General features: G+C 29.8%; 1 protein-coding gene across 5 annotated transcripts in view; it reads left to right on the forward strand.

Moving 5' to 3' along the window:
* LOC145277654 (histone-lysine N-methyltransferase 2A-like) overlaps window positions 1-23,076 on the forward strand; it is a 171,516-nt gene that overhangs the window by 65,280 nt on the left and 83,160 nt on the right. For 3 of the 5 annotated variants that reach the window (XM_080129258.1, XM_080129257.1, XM_080129260.1), the window contains 3 exons: window positions 2,728-3,048; window positions 9,792-10,205; window positions 20,011-20,254. In XM_080129258.1, coding sequence (XP_079985384.1) covers window positions 2,728-3,048; window positions 9,792-10,205; window positions 20,011-20,254 — 979 coding nt within the window. The remainder of the gene's footprint in view (window positions 1-2,727; window positions 3,049-9,791; window positions 10,206-20,010; window positions 20,255-23,076) is intronic. The other 2 variants (XM_080129261.1, XM_080129259.1) reach the window with 1 other exon arrangement.

Below are 23,076 nucleotides of genomic sequence, written 5' to 3' on the forward strand. Positions count from 1 at the left end.
CTGATATATGAGACAAAAGAAAGAAAACAAGAAAACAAAAAATTCCCCCTTTTTTCCCCTTTTATTAAAGAACATCTATATGGGGAAAAAAAATCTTTAAATTTAAAAATAGACAACGTGAAATAAAATGTTATTTAAAAATTTTTTTAGAGTTTTAAGAACTTAAAATTGATTAATGGTCTAATTAAACTTTAACCTCCTTTGTTATAATACAAATAATCCAGAAATGATATCCCCAGTGTTTTGATATTTTTATTGGCTTTATAATTATTTGTAAATTTATTTTCACCTTAACCAAAATATGAACCCTTGAAAGCTAAACTCCCTCATCCCTTTCCTTTACCAAACATGGTGATATATGAGATGGTCAGAGGTTACATCGACCAAAATGTTGTGCAAATAATACTCAAGTGGAGAACCTAAGTCAAATTAATCCAAATAATGCAAACGATCATCCTTCATCTCAAAAATTCAAAACTAAAGGGAGATGTGTTTTGGCAGATAATGTCCATAAAAATATATATAGCGCATTGTACTTACATGATGAGTTTAGGCCATGAACACTACTTATAATAATATATGGAAAGTTTATCAGCAGTTTATGGAAATCGTTTTAAGTTTTAAAATGTTTAAATGAAAGGAAATGTTTCTTTCTACTGGAAATGGCATTAGTTATTGCTATTAATGAATGTATGGAGAAGTGTAAGTGCATTAATATTTTGGTATATTATAAATTTTTATAGGTGAATGGTAGTTAAAAGGAATGAAATTAATGAGTTATTTGTATAATGCATCAAAATGTATAAATGATTTAATGAGATATAAAGATTATGGCGCATAAGTTGATAGCAAATTTGGACATCTATAAATCTGAAAGAATTGGTGCTGTAGAAATGATACCTGTTAAGAATATTCTGGCTGTGAGAGAACTTGATAGAGAGTGAAAGTTTTTCTGCCTCTTTGTGACAATACATATTTGAGAGAAACAGTTTGGAACAAAGGTAATTTGTATATGGAGACGAAATATACTAATAGTTTTGGGAAACATAGTTTATGTACTAATTGCAAGTATTTTTCCTATTGCGACTTTAGATGCAAGGGGAAAATCAATTTTAACTTACACGTGTGTGTACTAGCAAAGCCTCAACCTTAATATTTGACCTTGACAAATACTGTGCACCATCCTTATGCCGGAAACCATCATGCCAGGTTTGGTCATGATCGGTCCAATAGTGTAGGCTCTAAGAGAGTTGTACACGCTCACAAATGCTACTACTTATATATATATATATGAGAGAGAGATATTAGTTACATTTAGAATATACTTATTGCATGCAAGTTATACAGGAATATTTATTACTCAAGAGAAATCATGTCTAGCTTGCTTAAGCATATTTTTATAAGCCCTGCTTTTGTATTGAGCACTGAACTAAATACTAAAAAAGTATATGCATAATATTTTATAATGTAAGGGCATACACATAAAATGGTGATAAATTATATATACTGATTAATGCACTTAGTTAATTTGAAAATGTATAAAACTAAATTTGAGACAAATACTGATTATCAAGCATTTAACATTAAAAAAAAGAAAAGCTTTTTTTCCTCTACATGCTAATTATGTTGCATTATATAAGTTCAATCAAACTAGACCTTGCTTTGATCTGAACCTCCACTCCAACCTTAAAAGCAGCCCAATGATTGATCAAGTGTCCTTTAATTACATTTTATCTCATCTTTACACCTATGCATTACTCTTACTTTCACCCAGCTCTGTATTTGCAGTCGTCACTGGATTTTGGGTTTGTGTTAGTGCAATAATACTTCACAAATAACGTTTTAAAAATTCTACCATCCCTCTTTTCTACCACCTATAATTTGTTTTTGAACTTTTAAGTCAAAATTTTAGTTATATTTAGTATGGGGGGGGGGTGACTGAAATAAATGTAGATTCTCTTAATTGTTGCTGCAATTTTTATCTAACTAGAAGAATACCCGTCCCAAGGCAGGTAAAATTAGCCCCCCCCCCCCAAAAAAAAAACAGTTTTGCACTACTATTTCTTCTTACAAAGATGAAAAACAATATAAAAATATTGCAAAACCTTATGTCTCTAATCCTTATTCTAATTTTGATCTAAATTCATTACATGATTTTGATTCTAGAAAATGTCAAAAATGCAAGACTTAAGTCTAAGGGAAATTAAAGTCTAATGACTATGGATCAAATTAAATCCAAATTTAAACGATATAAATTTTCAAATGGATGATTGTACCTATATTAGGTTTGCTAAAAACCCTTTGAAATTCTTCTAAGAAAACGAAGTTTAGGAAATATTTATTAATTTAGGTCTAATACCTATTAAAATTTCACAAAGATCGAAGGTGTCTGAATTTTCATGAAGGGCTTCCATATCCTTTTTTATCTTTTTGCATAAAACTCCACAGTGCACACTATTAGGTCGTCTTGAGGCTGTATTCCAAAATTTGCATTGATCAGTTAATTAGTTTAGGAGTGAATTCTATACATAGAAATATGTAATAAAGAAAATCATTTGACTATTAAATCTGTCATTTTTAAATGAAAATGTTTCAAACTAAGATTAATCTTAATTTATGCAAATATTCATTTAAAGTTTAAATTGTTTTAATGCATGATTTTGAATTTATTGTTATGACAGTTATTTTCTTTTATAAAATGATTTGTTTCTTGTTCTTTTTATACAGGTTGTTGCACAATAACGAGGTTGACAAAATCGCAGTGCAACGCGTGCCGATTGCGTCGTTGTCAGGAATTGTTTTCTTCAGACTCCAATCTTTCCGCAGCAAGCAGTGTATCCAAATTGTCGTCGCGGTCGGCCTACAAACTATCCTTAAACACTACTACTAAGAATCTTACCAGAGCTAACAAGAAAGCAGAGACAGAAACACAAAGGGTGCCAGCCACTGCTAGCATGGAAACTGCTAGTGTGGCTGCCACTGATACAGAATTGACGTCTCCAAACGGTAAAACTCCTGGTAGTAATCGAAAGGGCAGGCGATCTAGAGGTAAGCTATACTTAGATCTACATTTCTTTCTTTTTTTCACTTTTTATTAGTGGCAGCTTTTTTTTTTTGATTATTATTAAGAATTTCTTAAGACTGGCTTATATTGATTTGTTTTGAAGTTACCAAAGATAAATTAGTTTATTTTTTAAATAAATTTTAAGTGTTAAGGATTAGTATTGAAAGCAGATATTACATTAGTTTTTTTTCTCACCATGAGTTAACTTGATTATATACAAACCTTTGTATATGCGCACTGAATGGTGTGTGTGTGTCTGTCGAGGTAAAGCAATATAGAATTTGTTTAGTATTACGTAAGATATCTGTGGAATTCTTGCGCATGATGATGTGTCTCACTTGTTAGAGTATAACTGTCTCAATCAAACAAATTTGAACGGGTAAATCCAGTGTGCACCCTGCTGCAGAAGAAAAGACGTAATTACCAACTTTTGCTCTAATGCTAACCACCAGTAAAAGTTAAAGTGCACTGTTGAAAAAATGTCAGATCACAATAAATTAATTTAATAAATAAACCTACAATGTTTCTTGTCCCAAATTCTAAAAATCCATGTTAAAAAGTTATCTTCCCAGTTTCTGTGTTTCATTTTGTAAGTCCTTGAATTTTAATGACTTGCTTTTAAGCCTAATTTTATAGGATTTTTTCGTAGAGTTCCATTTGTGATTATCATAATTAGAATAATGTAAGATGTTAATGTATTATAAGTTGAATAAAACAAGGTTTATCATATTTTATTCTTCTACACGTCAACTCACAATTGGAAAATGTTTGTTTTTTTAAAAAAAATTTTTAAAAATTTAAATTATAATAAAAACCAAAATTAACTTTTATTTATTTAATAAATATATATATATATATATATATATATATATACATATATATATATATATATATATATATATATATAAATTTTCCAAAACCCTCTGGCCTTGATGGAGGGGAGACTAAAGCTTGCTGCTTTGGTTTCAAAAGATCTGAAATAACCAGAAGGGGAGACTTCATTCCAAATATTTCTCATGTTATATCTTCCTCTTTTGGAAATAGGATACGATTATGAATATCTCCCGTATCAAATAATCCTTAGACACTGTGAAATTTACTTTATGTAAGGAAACCAAAAAGGAGAGATATAACATGAGAAATATTTGGAATTCAGTCTCCTTGCTGTTATTTCAGATCATTTGAAGCCATAGCAAGTTTTAGTCTCCCCGCCATCAAGGCCAGAAGTTTTGGGAAAATATCAGATAATTTTTAATTCATATGCAAAACTACTAAAAAAAAAAGACTATGATTGAAACATTGCTAAAGGTGCAGTATCTTCTTTCCACCCTCAAAAAAATCCTTGAAAATTACCACTCCATTAAAAAAAAAAAAAAATAAAATAAAATCTCCCCCCCCCCCCCCCAAAAAAAAAAAAATGTTGGGAAAGCAGAAATTAAAAGTACCCACAGACAAAAAAAAAATTACTCACTATAAATATTATGCCACAGGAAATAACTTAAGTGATGAAGATGATATAAATTCCTGTGAAACAAAAATTATCTCTGAGACATATTATGAAGCCATAAATTCCTTGGATGCAGACAAATGTAAATTAGTAGATTCTTTGAAGGAAACAATATTGTCATTTTACATAAAATTAATAAAGAAAAATGATCCTCCACTTTTTCTGAAACTATAATTTCTTCATATCTTGGAATCTACTCGTTTCCTGGAATTTTAAACCTTATCTTCGTTTTCAGCAAACTTGAAAACCTACGATTTTTTTTTTTTTTTTTTTTTTTTTTTAAGGCCAGAAAGATACTGCACCTTAACTAAAACATTTTATGGCTGTAAAAAAGTACCAAAACTAGGCTCTGGATGATCCCCTCAATGTGCAACCTTAAGGGCAAATGTCACATAGCTAACTACACAATTCAGGTTATTGCCTTTCCAATGAGCCTTCATTTGTTAAATTCTGATCGTTGCTGAGATTTAGAACTTATAAAATTGCCAAAAAAGGTGGTAGGGGTGGTGTGTATACACTTGTAGCCAAATTGAATCTTGAAATTCTCATATCTTTAGGTTCTATGAGATTAGACTACATAAAAAATTTGTAGGCTTTTTGAAAATTATAATGCTTTATATATCATCAGCATTTCATTAGAATAATATCAATTAAGTTTATTTTTCACTAAATAAATAACATTAAAAATTAAAATGAAGATCTTCTTTTAACTGAACTATGGACTGTAACATGACCTATACTGAAAACTTAGTTGGTATGTATTTGTTTAAGGTTAAGTGTGTGTATGTTTAGATACTTTTTTTTCACAATCAAATCTAGATTTGATTAAAAAAGAAAATTAATGAAATGTGACCTCTCCCCTTGTTCCCAAACAGAATTCCACTGATGAAACTATTAGTAGAATTCATTTTTTTTTTCTGCTATCTAAACATATTTTGTACAAATAAATTTAAGTTTATGCCTGTTTCAAGCATGAATGTCTTTGTTTTAGTGTCATTCAATGATGCACGTATCTGGATATAACATGCAACATTGTCAATAACTCTGACATGCTCCTACCTTGACATTGTTCTGATTTCGGATGTGATAATCCTCCTCAGCTCGGGAATAGTCTGCAGATTGTTTTGATAGACTAATGTCTTTGAGATAACCTTACAGATAAAAATCTAGGATGTTATTTTCTGGTGAATGTGAAACCCATTTAGGATCACACATTTTTCTGTGTCCCTCCATATAATTGAACATAGATTAAACAAAGACTGTTTGATATTCATAACTGAAATTTGCCAGACCAGTCGGGCATGAACTGAAGTTTATTTGTACTAAATACGGTTAGATTGTAGAAAGAAATTTTTGAGGTGAGGATTAGTTATTTCTCTTTGGATTCTTCAGACTACTGTTCTCAACTTGATTGTCTTTTTCACGTTTCGATCGCTATAACGTACAACCTTCTTCAGGTGTATTCTTGTCGAACTCAGGAATGTGTCTGTCATTGCAAAGTTTTTTTGCAAAGGGGTTACCGCATATCAAGGCCAGGAGGTCACTCAAGGATAAGTGTTACTGTGTATTGTAGTCATTGGGACACTTGTAATAATCATTTGTAGTGGTAATTTTGTATAATTAGATTATTTATGTAGACGGTTGAATAAGAACTTGTTGATGTTGGACTTGAAGACAATGATATTATCAGCTGGAAAGTAGACTAGTAGAACAGTTCCACAGGCAGGCGGTTCTGGAAAAGAAGCTTTGTTCATGGAATCTGTGTTTAGGTTTAGGCACTGATAGAGTGGGGGAATTTATTGATAGAGATTTTGGCTAGATGAGTGTTTTTTGTGAAAGACTGGTGAGGGGGGGGGCTGGATTGGAGCTCACTTGCCACAAAAATAGCGATAGAGCAGGGACAGGCTCACAACGTCTCTTTTGTGGGAAAGAGGCTGCAAAGAAGAGAAAAGGGCATCGCCTACTTAATTAGAAAATCTGTTCTGAGGATTGGATGCTTCAAGAAACTTGTTTAAACATGGAGCATCCTCAAGCTGAGAGCCGTTCATTTTAATAGGGGTCAGATGTGGGTCAGAGCATTGATAACGGAAAGAGAAGCTTGATTTTCAATGCATTAACATCAACCAGCTACTTTTTTCCCCCATTGCACCATGTGCTCAAGATCAGAGAAGATAAAATCAGAAAGATCTTGGCTGTTTTTGGTTTTTGAGGTGTTGTCATAGATGGTAGTTTCATCTGCATAAATATCTACAAATGATCTAAGAATGTGATTGTGGAGATCATTGATGAATATCAAGAGAGGGTCCTGGATATGACCTTAAACTATATCCAATGGTGAGACCCACCTTGCAGGCTTTGGGGAGTGTGGAGCCATCCTTTAATTGCCATTGCTCCCAGGTTCACTGTGACCCGGAGTGGTAGTACCTGTTAGGGTCCCAACTATGGGTTAAATAGAAACTGACTTCAGAATAAACAAATATATTCTATTAAAAACTTTCTTCCAAATCACTGGATTTGGCATTAAATGGCCTGAAAAGGGTTGATATCCCGTAAAACAAAAACAACCAACCATGAGAATGTACGTACTTGTCACTGCATGAAAATGTCATATTCCAAAAAGTAAATTGATCAAGTAGTTTTTTATTTATTTTAAGAAAATCAAATATTATCACACATTTTAATGAAGATTTGCTTCATACCATCTGGTTTGAGACCTAACGACTCTAACGACACCTGTCAGAAATATGGGATCAACAAGGGCAGACAATCGACTTTTTTTATTTTTCTTAATGTCGAAAACACTTTTTTTTTTAATAAATACAAAATAATAAATTAACGTAATGACTTCTTTTCCTAAAAAGTTTTTCTTTTTTAAATAGACTTTATTAAGCGAACATGAAAAACATGAGAATATAAAAAATGATAATGGTATTTCTTTACATTGTATCCATCTTTGCAATTTTTTTTTAAAATGATAAAAAAATGTGTTTTTGACATTTAAGAAAAAAGTCGATATCTGCCCTTGTTGATCCCCTATTTCCAACAGGTGTCATTAGGTCTCAAACAAGATGGTGTGAAGCAAATCTTCGCTAAAACGTGTGATATTTGATTTTCTTGAATAAAAAAAACAAACTAATTGATCGATTTACGTAATTTTTGGAATATGACATCTTCATGCGGTGACAAATACGTACATTGTAAAGATTTTTTTCAGATTTGTCTTGTAAAAAATCTTTTTCGGCCCAATTATAGACAAGCACCAAATTTTTATTCAGTTTATTTTAGTTTTTGTCCAAAAAGTTAATGATCAGGTGCTTCTTAACCTACCTATGCACAAATATTTGCAGAAAATTTGCTGCTTTGATTAAAGTATGAAAAATAATCTTATGCTTTTTGATATTTTACATTGCATGTATGGGCAAGATCTTTTGCAAGAGTTATTATTTTGAATTTGGTTTAACTGTACTAGTTTTAATAAGTATTATTTTGTAACTGATATAATTAATGGAAGGTTTTTAAAAGAGTATGTTTTGCAGTCTGACAGAAAAATGTCTTCACCTATAAGAAATTAAAATACATATTCAAAAAGATTTTCATAAAAATTCTGAAGACTTATGACCTTCAATGGATTAAATGTTTATTAAACAAAATATTTTTTCAAGTTACAAGCCATTTCAAAAATCTTTCAAATAGTTTTAGATAAAAAAAAATTTCTGATGAATTTGGTAAATTATAAAAGAATTTATCTACATGAAAAGAAAAAACATTTCACATATTGAAAACTTTTGGTACTTGTACAGTTTAATCAAGACATTAAAAAAAATGAAAATATTAAAAAAGTTTAAATTGTATCTATCCGTTATGGAATGAAGTTCTCTGAAAAAGATTTCACCTAATTTCATCAAGTAGTTTTCTTTTCTTTTTTTACAGCGAAAAAACAATTTATGATACTGAGGAAAAGGTTCGATTTTTAGGAAAAACAGCTAGTATTAAAGATGGGGAACGAGTGTTGGCACATTATCTCCCTGTGGCATGTTCAAAAAATTCCAAGATGTCTACCTTCAAAGCGCTGTCATAAAAACGTGTTTTTGCGCTGTAAAATAAATTAAAAAAAAATACTCTATCAAATGAAGTGAAATTTTTTTTGGGGGCGGGGGATCTTTAGTTCAAAACGGATACGTACAATATAATCTTTTTTTCGATATTTTCATTTTTTGTCTTTATTAAACTGTACAAGTGCCAAACTTTCTTTTATGCAAAATATAAAGAATTTATATCTTTAGTTCTACATATTGTATAAATAGTGTGTGTGTGTATATATATATATATATATATATATATATATATATATATATATATGTATTATAATCTCTTGCTTACAAATGCAATCTCACATGTTACAAATGCAAAAGTTCAATTAAAATTTGATGTTTTTCTTTGTGGTGTACACTGGTATCCATGTTTGGTTAAGTTTTTTTTATTATTGAATATTCAAATAATTAAAACTGAACTAATCTAATAGATTCTATAGAAAAAATTAAAACGTCAGTATGTAACTTGTATCAAACAAATTGTTGTAACTAAATTAAATTTTGATAATTTTTCATATTTTTTGTTTTACTTATATATGACTGATATAATCATTTTAGCAATTTTCATAGATTTCTGATGGTTTTTTTTAAAATAACTGTTTTGCACAACTGACAATGTTATTAATTCCAAATTTGATAATATTATTGCGCTCAGAAAAATTTAACTAAATGATTGAATAGAACCATGGTTGAGGAAAGTTAATTATTTTGCATTAGAAGATTTGTATAAATCTATCAATGTATTTGTTACTATATCCTCAGGTATAATGCAAAAATATTGTTAAGGAAGTTAGCTATGATCTTTTAAGAATATTATAAAGTATAAAAGTTTTTCAAACCATATTTCTTATTTTGTTAGTGTCTACATATTTAGTTCTTATATATACATACAGCCTCTTTCCTTGTTAAATCGACTATAACAATAAAACAGTTAATTTAACTGGGAATTGTTAATATATCCTCTAAAAGGTGTTCTTTATATAAGCTGTGACTGAGGCAGATCTTATTAATCATGAAAGGTTCACATTTATAGAATGAAAAACCCTGTAGCTCTACACCAAAATATATATGATGCTATGCGCTTCAGTTGATAACAATATTAATAATAATGTTAATGGTCTCTTTTCAGCGAGTGTTAAATTGGAGAGCGAGGCTGGGTCAACGTCCATAACCCCCCAGTCCTCATCTCGTCGTCTGTTGTCTCCTGCATCAGTAGGAGATCCGAGAGAGATCGACAGCAGTGTAACCGGAATGGTGGGATCATCATCATTCAGTTCCAGTTCTGTTACAACTGCTGTCGACCCCTCGTGGAATGAAGGAGAAGGAGGAGGGATCGATTCCTCCTCGAAGTCTAGCCCCGAAGGGGAATTGCGTGTTTATTCTGATAGTGGGCCACGTATCAAGCATGTGTGTCGTGAGGCTGCCATAGCCTTGGGCAGACCCAGGGCGATATTTCCACCTTCCAAGAAGCAGCTGCGCCTCAGTGCTCTCCCTTCTCGGGAGAAGGCTGCCATCCTCAAGAGGGAGGAACAACGTAAGCAAGGTGAGCGCTGTTTGCCTGTCAGCGTTACAGACACTGCCCCCCTTCACATTAGCATGGAGCCGCCTTTTTTTTCTTTTTTTTTTTCTTCTTTTTTTTCATCTGGCAACAAAGTTTCTAATTTGATGGGCAAAGTTTCTCTTTCTGTTCAATTACAAGCTCTTGAGAAATCACGGTCTAAACTAAATGATTTTTTTTTTCTTATAGATATATCTTTTTCATATATAGCCTAACAGTTTCTCTTTTGGTAAAGACCCCCATTCGTCTCACTTATTCCACCATTACTCATTTTAATCTGAAAACGTTTCATTTAATTATTGCTTTCTCTCTCATTTGTTTTACCCTCCTGTCCAATAACTCTCATTAGTGCATTTTGTTTCTTTTCATTGAAACAAGTTGTTATTCTAATAGCATCCTATTTATTATAGATTTTGTTTTTATTAGTAGGAAAACAAGATTTGTAATTTCTAACAATCTAAGTTAATTTTATCAAAGGAGTTTGGATTTGTCTCCTGCAACATTGTCAAAATAAAATTTTGTGTTTGAAGGATTGGAGACTTATCATGATAGGTTGGATAGGGACCTGCCATGTGAGTTTCAATACCAACGTTTTCTTTTTTTTTTTTGTCCCCCTACACACACACACACACACTTAGTCTTTTAAGTTCGTTATCAACATGGAGAAAAATTTGATTTTCTTGAATAAAAAGAAAAAATATACTACTTGATTAAATTACATGATTTTTGGAATATTTCATCTTCGTTCTGTTACTGGTATGTACATCACACAGATTTTTCTGTATTTTTACTTTTAATTGCTGCCATAAGTGCCAATTTGAACAAGCACCGAAAAAATAAATTAGCCACCAGAGTCAAACTTCTGTTGAGAATGTCCAACTAAATATTTCTGTTGATGAGAGCACCAAGAAGGAAAAACGTCCAAATAAGTGTAGCATCAGACAAGATACTACACTTTGATCTTGACCCCAAGGCTAAGAACCCTTTTTTTCTACTAAAAGCATGAAGTTACAAAGTGCCTTAAATAAGTTTCCAGACTATTTCGTATGGGCACTTTTATTAATAGTACACATTCTAGTTCCTTCGAAATAATCTCCTTTGGCTGAAATGCACTTGTACTGTTCCAACAACTTGTGAAAGTCCTCATTGAAATTCTTTTGTGTGAGTGTGTCAATAACCCTGGTCACTTCTTTCATCTCCTCGTCTCATAACAATAGCCTCTAAGGTTTTCTTTGAGTTTAAGGAATACCCAAAAGTGACAGGGAGCAAGGTCTGGACTATAGCGGGGGTGAGGTGTTGATGCTTATCTTAGTGAAATAGTCTGTAACAAGGATGGAGTTTTGAACTTGTGCATTGTCCTAGTAGAAATGCCAGTGGCCTGATTTGAAGAGTGCTGGCCTTTTCTAACGGAATCTCTTTCTAAACTCCCTTAATACCTCAACCTAATATTCCTTGTTGATTGTCTGTCCAGTGGGAATCCAGTGCATGTAGATCATGCCCGTGCTGTCAAAAAAATCATAAGTTTCTGGGTGGATTTACCCTGTGTGGCCTTCTTGGGCCTGGGAAAGCCAGCATGCTTCCACTGTGAACTCTGTCTCTGTATCATAGTAGTCGATCCAGCTTTCATCGCAGGTCATCAGAGCATCAAAAACTGCGAGATTTGAATTGATCAGATTGACCATCTCCTTGCTGTTATGTCTGAGCACCCTTGGGACAAACTTTGCGCAAATTTTCCGCATGTACAGTTCCCAAACTGACATCAAACTGTGCACTTATTGTCTCTAGAGACACGCAACGGTGCTTATCCATGAAATTCTTTATTTGGCCAATCAACCCTGGTGTTCTGTCTTACTCCTCCCACACCTCTCATCATCCCTCGCAGACTTTCCTTGAATCTCTTGTGTCACACAAAAACTGATGCAAGTTCATGCAAGATGGTCCAAAAGCACTCTGAACCATTTCATATGTTTTTGTGGCATTTTTTCAACGTTTAAAACAATTTTATTGCATATCATTCTTCTAAAGTATCCTCATGTCATAATTACATTTTTGAAATTTACCAGCTGTGACAATCAAGGTTTAGTATAGTGTATTTCAATTCTTGTTGTAGTTGTTCATTTGAACCTGAAATCATAAAAATTGGTGAATCCGCTCATAAAATGTATAGCAATAACATACTGAATTTCCAATAGTTAGTTTTAAATGCTTGTACAAAAAAAGTTTGGAAACTTGTTTAAGGCACCTCGTGTGTGTTAAATAAGATGATCTGAATCTTTTGTATAAGTTTTATGATTTCTCAATGGTCTATATAATCTCTTGAAAAGTGTTTTGTAAAGTCGAAATTAAAAGCATCTGATAATTTTTTTTTCATCCTTGACTATTGGATTTGAACTTATAGTGGATTCAAAATTTCTGCTGGAATATTTTTGACTACCTCTGAAACCTATTCTTGTTTTTAGATACCACCTACATTAAAAACTAACCTCATGTCTAATTTTGCCCTCAAAGGGATCTAAATAGGGCCACAAAAATGGATACAGTTGTTATACCTATTTCTTCAGTATTGTACCAAATTATTGGTATTTATTTACAGTTAGAAAGTTATTAGTTTCATGATTAAACTTTAATCAAACTCATGAAATATTATGACAAAATTTCGAACATTTAAAATAGATATTTTAACAGAATATACATGAAAGTATGTGAAGTTCTTATTTTACAAGAAAGGCAAATGTCATTGTTATATTTTCTTTTATTCATCTCAGAAATTCTAATACATACCCCCACCCCCTGCACATATAATAACTTCAATCCCATTCAAACAACTTGCATCATTGAAATATATAACAAACACTAACAGTGCATATCCCCTTTCCATACGCTTTTATCATGAAAGTCATTTTATTAGATTATTTTAATTATGGTACAAATTAGTAAGAACAAAATTATATTGTATAATTTTTTCCACTAGTACTAAAATACTTTGAATTAAAAAAGCACAAAACATTACACTACATGAAAAATAAAAAGTAACATTTCATGAAAAAAGTATATTAAGCGCATGGTTCATTTACTTCAGAACCTACAATCAATTATGATGTTTAGATATGACATTTTTCACACACGCACACACATTGGTTAAAATATTAGACAAAAGCAGTTTTATTCATAAAATCTATCATGGTCAATTTTAAGAGTTATTTAATATTATTGTGACGATTAATTTGAATCTGATAAATCAAAACTTTGTGGATATCAAATTGCTATTTGAATGAGAAAAAATTGTGCTGATTTTCCAATGTCAAAAACGGTTGTTTTTTTGTTTTTGATTAAAATTCAATTTTCCATTACTAATAGTAATTGATTTTAAAGTATCAGTAAAATTAAATTTTATAGATTACCACTCACCTGTGAGTGCATTATGCACATCTATGGATTTTTATGGTAATCTGTAAAAAAAATAAATAAATAAAATAAAATATATGATGCATAAAATTTCAACCTTTGTATAGTGGTGCAGATTGGAGCTGACTTGTCTTTAAAAATTAAAGACATCTAATTATTCTATGCTTTGTATTTAAAAGAAGTGATTGTTTTATAAAATACTTACACCCCTTACAAAGGTTATAGGTTAAAATGCATCAATTCAATATTTTATGATACCACTTTTAATATGATACTAAAGCCATATAAAAATGTTCGTAAATGAAACATTTTATATAGCTTAATATTTTTAGTATTCAAATTGTTTCTTTTTGCATGTTTTATTAACACCTCAGCCTTCAATTAACCCTCCCCCTCCTTTCATATTATTCATTCTTTTTGTTAGTGAAATATTTTTGTGATATCTAAGTACATTAGTGTAGTTGTTTTTATGCTAGTATTGAAGTTAAAATAAAATAGACTAGATATTCAAATTATGGTAAAGCCACTATTCAAGGAGAATGAAAACTCTTGAATAACGGCATGGTAGATTTTAATGGTTTACTTTGACAGCATGCACAATGGAATAGTGTGACTTTAAAAAGTAAGTTTATCACTGAACATAAATATGAATTCATTTAGCCTCTTTTGTCAGCTTTTGTTTTGATCAAAATCTCATCTCAATTTTAAAAGAAAAAACTAATTGTACATTAAATTCTCTTAATATTTTATCAAATAGATCCAAAACTCTCATTGTAGATTTACTTTTTAGTATTATTTCTGAATTTTGTTTATTCTTAAAATGATTTACATTAGAGCTATTTTCAATCTGAGTAAACAATTTGTTGCAAAAATATGAGAAACAAATCTAATTGTATGGTAAATTTTGAAATTTTTCTAATCAAAAAAATTACCAGTGCAAATAGGGATAGTAAAGTATTTTTTAAATTTTGAAATAAGATTATTTTGAAGGTCGCAATTAAATCACTCTTATAATCTTAGTAAATTAGGTAAACCTAAGGAATCAAACATATCCTTTAAAATTGTAACCATTTTCATAGTTTAGTGACTTTTCTTTTTTAAACCCCTTCCAATTTTAATATATCCTAAATGAATATGTGCCCAACTTGGCAAGACCTTAAACTAAATGAACTATCATTCTTTCTGTAACTGTTCTTTTCTTATTTTGTGATAGACTAATATTTGTTAAATGCACATGTAATATTATATTTAATTAATGTCTATGGAAAACTAGTGTTAACAAATTGTATAAATTGTGCATTTGTGGAGATGATTTTTACGCTTACAGAAGTAATTTTTATTTCTATTTTCTTTGGTTTATTTTTATGAAAAAAAAAAGGTTCACATTTTTTTATTGTGGAGGTATGAACAAGTTATCACAAGAATACTTTAGTAACTTTTTAACATTACCTACCCCCACCTCTAGTTAATAACTTTTAAAAAAAACTTTTAATATTGTTTTTCTTTCATTTTTAATTAATTTAAAATGATGTGTGAATTATAGGATTATTTCTGTAGGATAAAATGCATGTTATGGCATATTTTTTTTACTGAGATTGCTGCTGTGATCTAAAAACATAGATGGCAATGATAATAATCCCGCAAAGATAAAATCATATTTTTGCTTGTGGGGTTAATGTAGCTAATCTACAATATTAATAATAATAATAATAATAATAATAATAATATAAGTTGTATACAATTTATTTAATTTATACAAAGATACATCAAAATATAATAATAATAATAATATAAGTTGTATACAATTTATTTAATTTATACAAAGATACATCAAAATATAATAATAATAATAATAATAATATAAGTTGTATACAATTTATTTAATTTATACAAAGATACATCAAAATATAATAATAATAATAATAATAATATAAGTTGTATACAATTTATTTAATTTATACAAAGATACATCAAAATATAAGTTTAAATATGAAACAGAAATTAATAAAATCTGTTCATCTTTAAAATAGTTTTTAAAATACACTTACATTTTAATGTGGGGAAAATTTTCACTGTTTTGTCAGTGGAAGAGAAATGTAACAACTGGATTGCTATCATTTTGATGACTTGTCTTTGATTTTATTGCCTTCTACCTCCATTCCATTCACCTTTTTTTTTTCTTTTTTTATATATATATTTAGAAATTTTGTTTTACAGTCAGACAGAAAATTAAACGAGAACTGACAAAAAAATGTCTTCTTGCACACATGAAAATCTTTTAATTCACAAATTTATTTCTGACGAATTCAACTCAAAACTAAATCTTTGAAAATAATCAGTTTTTTGTTTTTTTGTTCTATATGCATTTTGATAACCTCTTCAAGATTTACCAATGCTGGCTAAGTGACAACAGCATAAAATAAATGAATTAAAAAAAAAATAAACAAATTAAAAGCACTTATACTTTACATTTAATCATCAATGATATTTGATAGTATCTTTACCAACAAATTTAATATGTGAACATTTTTCAGAATTGCATTCTTTTAAAAGTTTCCTAGTGAATTTATGCAAAATGTTTACTTTTTTACTAAGTAAAATAAACTTGCATCATATTTTGATGCTATGATCTATAGATTTTGGTTTTACTGATAGTTTAAAAACAATAAATACTTATTAGTGCCAGCAATAGAAAATGAAGCTTTAAAAAATATTAAAACAATCATTTTTAGAATGTAAAATTCAATTAAAATTGTTCCAATATAGATTCAGATACCCCAAAAAGTTATGGTTTATTTATTTATTTTTTTTTCCGATTCCTAATTTCAATTAATCGTCTCAATACTAGTAATAATAAGATCAAACTTTTCCTGTGCAAAATTATATGAAAAATGGTTGTATTTTGTATCATGACAAAATGGAAAGAGGATTGTGCTGGATATCCATAGACTCTAACAATGTCATTTTAATTATAATTTGAAATTTATATGATTTTTTTTAAATTATAAAAATGGTTGTATTGGTTGCGAGGCTGGGAGCAGATGTACATAGCTCTCCCTTTTCATTTCTGAACTACTAGTTAATAAGAAATTAACTAAAATAGGTATAATTAACATCAATTTTTACTAACTTATCAATTTTCTTTTTACACCCGCTTAAAAATTCCTAATTAACTTCCACTAAGATTTACTCTCCACTTTCTCTGTCCCCTCTCCATTTTCTAATGCACATTTTACTCAATCTACCATCTAATCTTTTCTATTTCTCTAAAATCTCTCTTAACTAAAAACAAAATGAAAAGAAAATGTATGTGCTCATTTCCAATCACAGCCTCATAAAAAGCTTAATTTTTTAGATAGTTCAAGTTTTGGAATAAGTACTTCAAAGTTATAAGCATAGAATCCTTATTCATTTCCATAACAATTTTTATTTTATTTTATTGAATACATGATGGCATTACAGGTTTTAGCCATGTTCTTTGACATTTTATTAGATGATAGCAAAAAGATTATAAAAAACATAATTTTGATGTTTGATTATTTCATGAACATGATCTTCGAAATTTCATAATTTTCCAAATGAGATAATGATCATAAAAGTGGATATTAAAAATAATTCATTTAAAAATGGCAAAAACTTAACAGGAACTTTAAAATAATCTGAAATATTTGTATTTTAATAAATTACAGAATATTTGAAATAAAAATGAATGCTTTACAATTAACAAAATCTGAAAAGAAAAAGTTACAAAAAGATCAATACTCAAAATAATACTTTTGTTTTTGTGTTTCTGTAGTCTTTTAAGATGGTAAAGATTACATGCCTAATGCTGATAATGTAATCATATATGAAATAAAATTTAGAATAAAATAGGATTTCAATGACAAATAGGAATTTTTTTAAAAAGTTTATTGCTATTGGAGTCATTTCTCTTGAAATAAGAACTTTTTTCAAATCTCTGGTTGTAAAAATAACAAACAAAAATTCTTTTAACATCTTGTGTAAAATTTATGTGGCTGTGTTGACTTTTTTTTTTACCCAGTAATTACTCAGTTAAATCATTCTAAATTTTTATATGGTATTAATAGTATCCGGTTTATTTTTAATTTCTGATTTTTTTTGTGTGCGTGCGTGCATGCATATGTATGCATGTTCATTGAAAATATTCTTTTCACATTTACAGGCATTTTAAGATCAGTTGAAAGGCCACATTTGATTATTGTACTGTTCTTGGATTTTTTTTTTTTTTTTTTTTTTTTTTATACTGATGTTCTATTTGTGTGAGAGAAAAGTTCTTTAGTACTTAAACTATTGCTTAAATTTGTGAATGCTGATTCAAATAAACTTCTGATTAGTAAGATATGTACAGTTCTTTAATCATTTTCATGAATAGATTTTCATTCATATTTTCACATATTTTGTTTTGTCATCTATTTTATTTATGAAATTATAACAGAATTAGTTTTAATTTTATTCATGAAATATCTTTTAATGTGGCTTTATTTTCATTATCTACTATCTAAATGAATACCATTTAGACTCCATTTTAATTATCCTATGTCCTTATTGTTGTTTTTTTTTTTTTTTTTTTTTAACATATTTATTAACATGTGATAAACCTATTTTGGCTCCGTCTCTGAAATGTGAACATGGTTGTGAATCTGAAACAGAATATTTTCAACAAATTAATCATTTGTGTTTGTTTTCTCAAAAAACTAGTAAGATAGACAGAAAAACAGACAAAACAAGAATTGTTACTAGCATGGACATGGCAGGATATCTTCAATAAAGTTTATGCAGAAATGGAAGGGATCATAGACTCAGATTCATGAAATTCTATAAAGTCTGACTAGCATAAAAAGCTTCTACACATCACACATACATTATATTATTTGATTGTCTAAACAGTGTTTATTTGTAAAGAATCAGTCAATTTTTTTCAACATCAAAAACATTTTTTAAATTTATTTTCTCAGAATGTGAAACATTATTCATATTTATAATCATAAGGAATTGAAGTAATTTTTGTTGATTTTTTTTTTTTTTTAATGTAGCAACAATACAGTTTTTATTTTTGGAAAAAGTTTTTATTAAATATGTATATACTCTTCATATATAATTTATTGAGGATATTAAAATCCTTTTTATATTAATTATCAATATTAAAATTCTTTATAATCTCCTGCTATGATTACAACTACTCTTTAGCTGACATTTTATTTTGTATTCAGAACTGAAAATATACTTGGTTTCTATAAGTGAAGTATTGCCTTATCAATTTAATTTATTTTTTTATAACTAAAGACTATAAAACTAAGGATACAAATTATTTTGCTGGTTAGTCTAGTATTTAGAAAAATTGTTTTTATTTTATTTATTTTTTGAACAGTTATAAAAGGAGTTTTTGTCAACAGAACCAATTAATTTTTCAACAAATTTTTCTTTTCCTTAGAATTTTTGATAGCTGAACTCGAAAGGCGAATATATTTATCTATCTTCCCTTGAAAGAGAAATGAAAATATTTTAGATTTATTTTAAAACTCATTAGAAAATTGTGATCCACTTTGTGACTTTCATTTTTTTTTTTTTTTAAATGAAATTGTCTCATTCTATTATGAAACTTTCATGTATATAAATTGTCGGTCAGTGGTGGCCAAGATAGCCAGTTTGTTTAATATAATTATGTTATTAATTTGCTGCATAAGTTTTCATTTCTTATTCATGGTAGTTTTTTTTCTTTGTGATTTAAAAAAAAAAAAAAATTATTTTCCTTCACAATTGAAACAACTGTAGGCATTATTTTTTTTATATTTCAGATTTTAGCAAATGAATTAAATTTTTTTTTTGTTTAGAGAGCAGAAGGTAGTTGTAATTATTGATTTATTGCTAAAATATTTGTTTTAGATTTTCTGTAAAACATTCTGTAAGGTTTTAATTATCCATTACGCATCACACACATAAAGATAAATTTTTAAGAATATACTTTTCTTTTTTCTTCACAATTGATAGTGTGAAATAAATAAATCTTTGTTATTTATCTACTAGTCTCATTGCCTACCTCATAAATTGTTCAAAAATGATTACAAAAACCATCCAGCAAAGTACCGGAGTATCTTTAGTTGGCTTACAAAAAATTGAACTAGTTTATGCCTCCCTTCCTTTTCACCAGAAAAAAAAAATTCGTCTTTTGAAGCACAATCTTTAGTTAACTCTCATTTCATTTCATATCAATAAAAATACCCTACTTCAATCATTTGACGACAAACCAACCTTTTTAATTGGATTTTAAATAGAAATTATCATTGCAGTTGACCAACACTAAATTCAATTTTTGAGAATTTTTGTAACTTTTATTTGAATTTGTTTTTCTTTTTTCTGTTTTCAGATACGTCTGACGAGGATCCATCTAAAGAGGAAAGCTTCCGTGTTGGGGGTTGTGGGAGTGTCACAAGTAGTTCATCAGTTATGGCATCTGTTGGACGGAAAATGAGCAATGCTGCTACTACAACTAGCAGGAGTCTCCCTCGACAGACTACATCTATTATGAAACATCGTCGGCGTCGCAAGGTGCGCTGTAAACAATGTGAGGGCTGCCTGGCTGATGACTGCGGTGTCTGTGTGTATTGTCTGTAAGTGGACAACATTGCATTTTATGTCAATCAAATTTATCCCATGCCCAAAATATTCAGCGTTTGTTTATTACTTTTTTTTTTTTTTTGTTTTTTTTACTCGCTGATTTTGTAAATTCTTTTGTTTGTTTGTTTTTATCAGTTTTTTTATTTTAATATAAACTAGCAGATTAATCTGGTATTGCCTGGGTAATGTTTAGCCTTATGTAGTTCTTTATTATTAATACAACAACTACACAATAAATTAGATTCCTCATAATTCTCTATAATTTTCAACATCATAAACTATGTTAAATTATTTATAGATTTTTAGAATATTCTTTAATGCTTACGTTCATCCCTAATAAGACATATTGCCATTTGGACATAAGGAGCTACTATTTGGGGCCATGCCTAGGAAAGATTAACAAGATGTTGATTTACATTACATTTAAACTTTTGTATTTTTGTACAGTCAGGGAAGCCGGTAGCAAGAAGGGAATTCCAAAGTCTAGTTGTTTGAGGAAAGAAACTATTAGAGTAAAAAGCTTTCTGGCATTTAAGATTTCAACAGAGAAGAGATGATTTTGTTGCTAAGCAAGATATGTCGAAGGGGCACAAGTGCAACGAGTTCATCAGAGTGTATTCCATTAAAATAGTAAATTATTAAAATGTAAAACAGGCACAGAGATGCAACATTGCGCCAATGGGACAGGAGTTTGAGCTTATTTGACAAAGTGGGACCTATTAGATTAAAGACTCTTTTTTTGGGAGAGACTAATGGTTGGTGCACCAGCCCAGATGTGGCAGCAATAAAGCTAATTTGATAAATAATTTTGTTGCCTTGTCAGTCATGGGTAAAAAGAATTTCAGGGGTATGTCTTCTATTTCCTCGTTAAGTTTTATGCACACATTTATATTCTTAACGAATAGTTAAATCTAAATCACTACCATCTTTTTTGTATATAGGAGATCGTCTTATTTAATAATTTTTATCTACATATTTCACTACTGATCCTTTCATGCAAATATTTTAGAATTATTTTAAATTTTAACATTATGAATAATTTGAGGTTTCATTTTTTTTAATCTTCCCCTTTGGTATTTTTTTTTTTTACAATTAGATTATAAAAAAAATATTTGGCTATAATAGATAATTTATTTGGCTATAATAGATAATTTATTCTCTTTAAATTATTTTTTAAAAATTCATTTTAGCAATTACAATTTAAACTTTGTCATATGTTAGCACATATAATTTACTTAACGAGAATAACTAATTTCTCTTGGCTTATTAATGGAAAAAGACTTATGCTTTTATCACTGTTCATTTGTTTTCTGATTTTCTTGAATTTTATTGATTTCTCAAACTTTTTCATGAGCAGAAAACTGGTGGTGGGTGGGGATAGCTTTAAATGTGTTATATCTCATCTTAACTCAGAATCAGTAATGCTGGACCCAAACCTTGAATTGAAGTCACCTTTAACTTCTAGCCGATATCCTTGCCCCCAAACCTCTAAGGGCAGCTATTCAACAAAGAAAGGGGATTCATTAAATGAACACAATCAACATGGAAGAAATTAGTGCTCTTTCTTAAGGGAGCTATGAATATTTTTCAATATCCACAAATTTAATAATCAAAAACGAATCAATTCATTTTTCTTTTGCTCAAAATCAACTAAAACTTGGAATTAGTAAATATTTATATGAAACATGTAGTCCCCCCCTCCCGGGGGTGGGGGGCTTAAAAATTATTCTTGACAATAATAATTAACAAAGCTTGCATATTTCTATAAATATTAATTATAAAAAAATATTCATTAACTTCCTAACAAAAATTGTGCTTAATGGTTCTTTATGTGATTCAAATTCTGATCACTTTTTTTTTATTATTAAGCCATGGTCATAAGCGACCGTTAGCAACAGACGGACTAGCTAGCTAATTAGGGAATGCATAAAACTAAGAACATCACAATAGATAATACAGAACTCCAAAAATGTGATAGTGATACACGTTCATTCACCTATAGTTCTGAGGTAACGCGTTCAGGACTGCAGAACACGATGCAAAAGCAGATTGCTGGTACAAATCTAAGCAAACACTGGTGTGATTATGCAGTGGATCTAAGATGAATGTATATCGTCGCAGGTTTTGTCTGTTCAGACGCAGCACAGGATGGTGTTTAAGCATTACGGTAGGGGCAAAACCATGAAATAATCTATGACCAACAGATGCAACTGTCACATTCGGGCAAGTAGACAACAGATATAATCCAAGCAGACCATATACTCTAGAGGGAATAGGGTCACAACAGGGAATGTATAGTATATATCCGATGGCACAACACTGTAGATGCTCAAGAGAATCAGAACACCCTGCCAACTTTGGTGAATACTAGGGACGAGGCATTGCCTTGTAAAACCTAGTCAGCAAATATCATTTGTGAGGAATTTAATAGTTCAGGATACACGACACATAAAGCTCCCTATTAACCCTATTGGATACATAAGACGTGGTCATCAAACCTAAGATTAGTTAAATATTATTACTCCAAGGTAGTTATGACATTTTGAGAATGACACAAATGTGCCTTGAAACCAAATCCTATGGATAGGGACAGGATAGAGGCATCTAGAGGACAATAACAACTATTTTTTCTGCGTTGAACAGCATACTCCAGTCCCTTGGCTACTCAGATGCAAAAACAACCATCAACTGCATATATACCAACACTATGTAAGGATCTGGGTGTGACGCAGAAAGTTGTGTTATCAGCATAAGAGCTTGGGAACACAGTCGAGTTGTTCCAGTTAAAATGAGATGCTGCACTGGCCATTAATGT

The sequence above is a fragment of the Euprymna scolopes genome, chromosome 6, assembly GCF_053919585.1.
Source record: "Euprymna scolopes isolate OS-2025 chromosome 6, ASM5391958v1, whole genome shotgun sequence".
Taxonomy (NCBI): Eukaryota; Metazoa; Mollusca; class Cephalopoda; order Sepiida; family Sepiolidae; genus Euprymna; species Euprymna scolopes.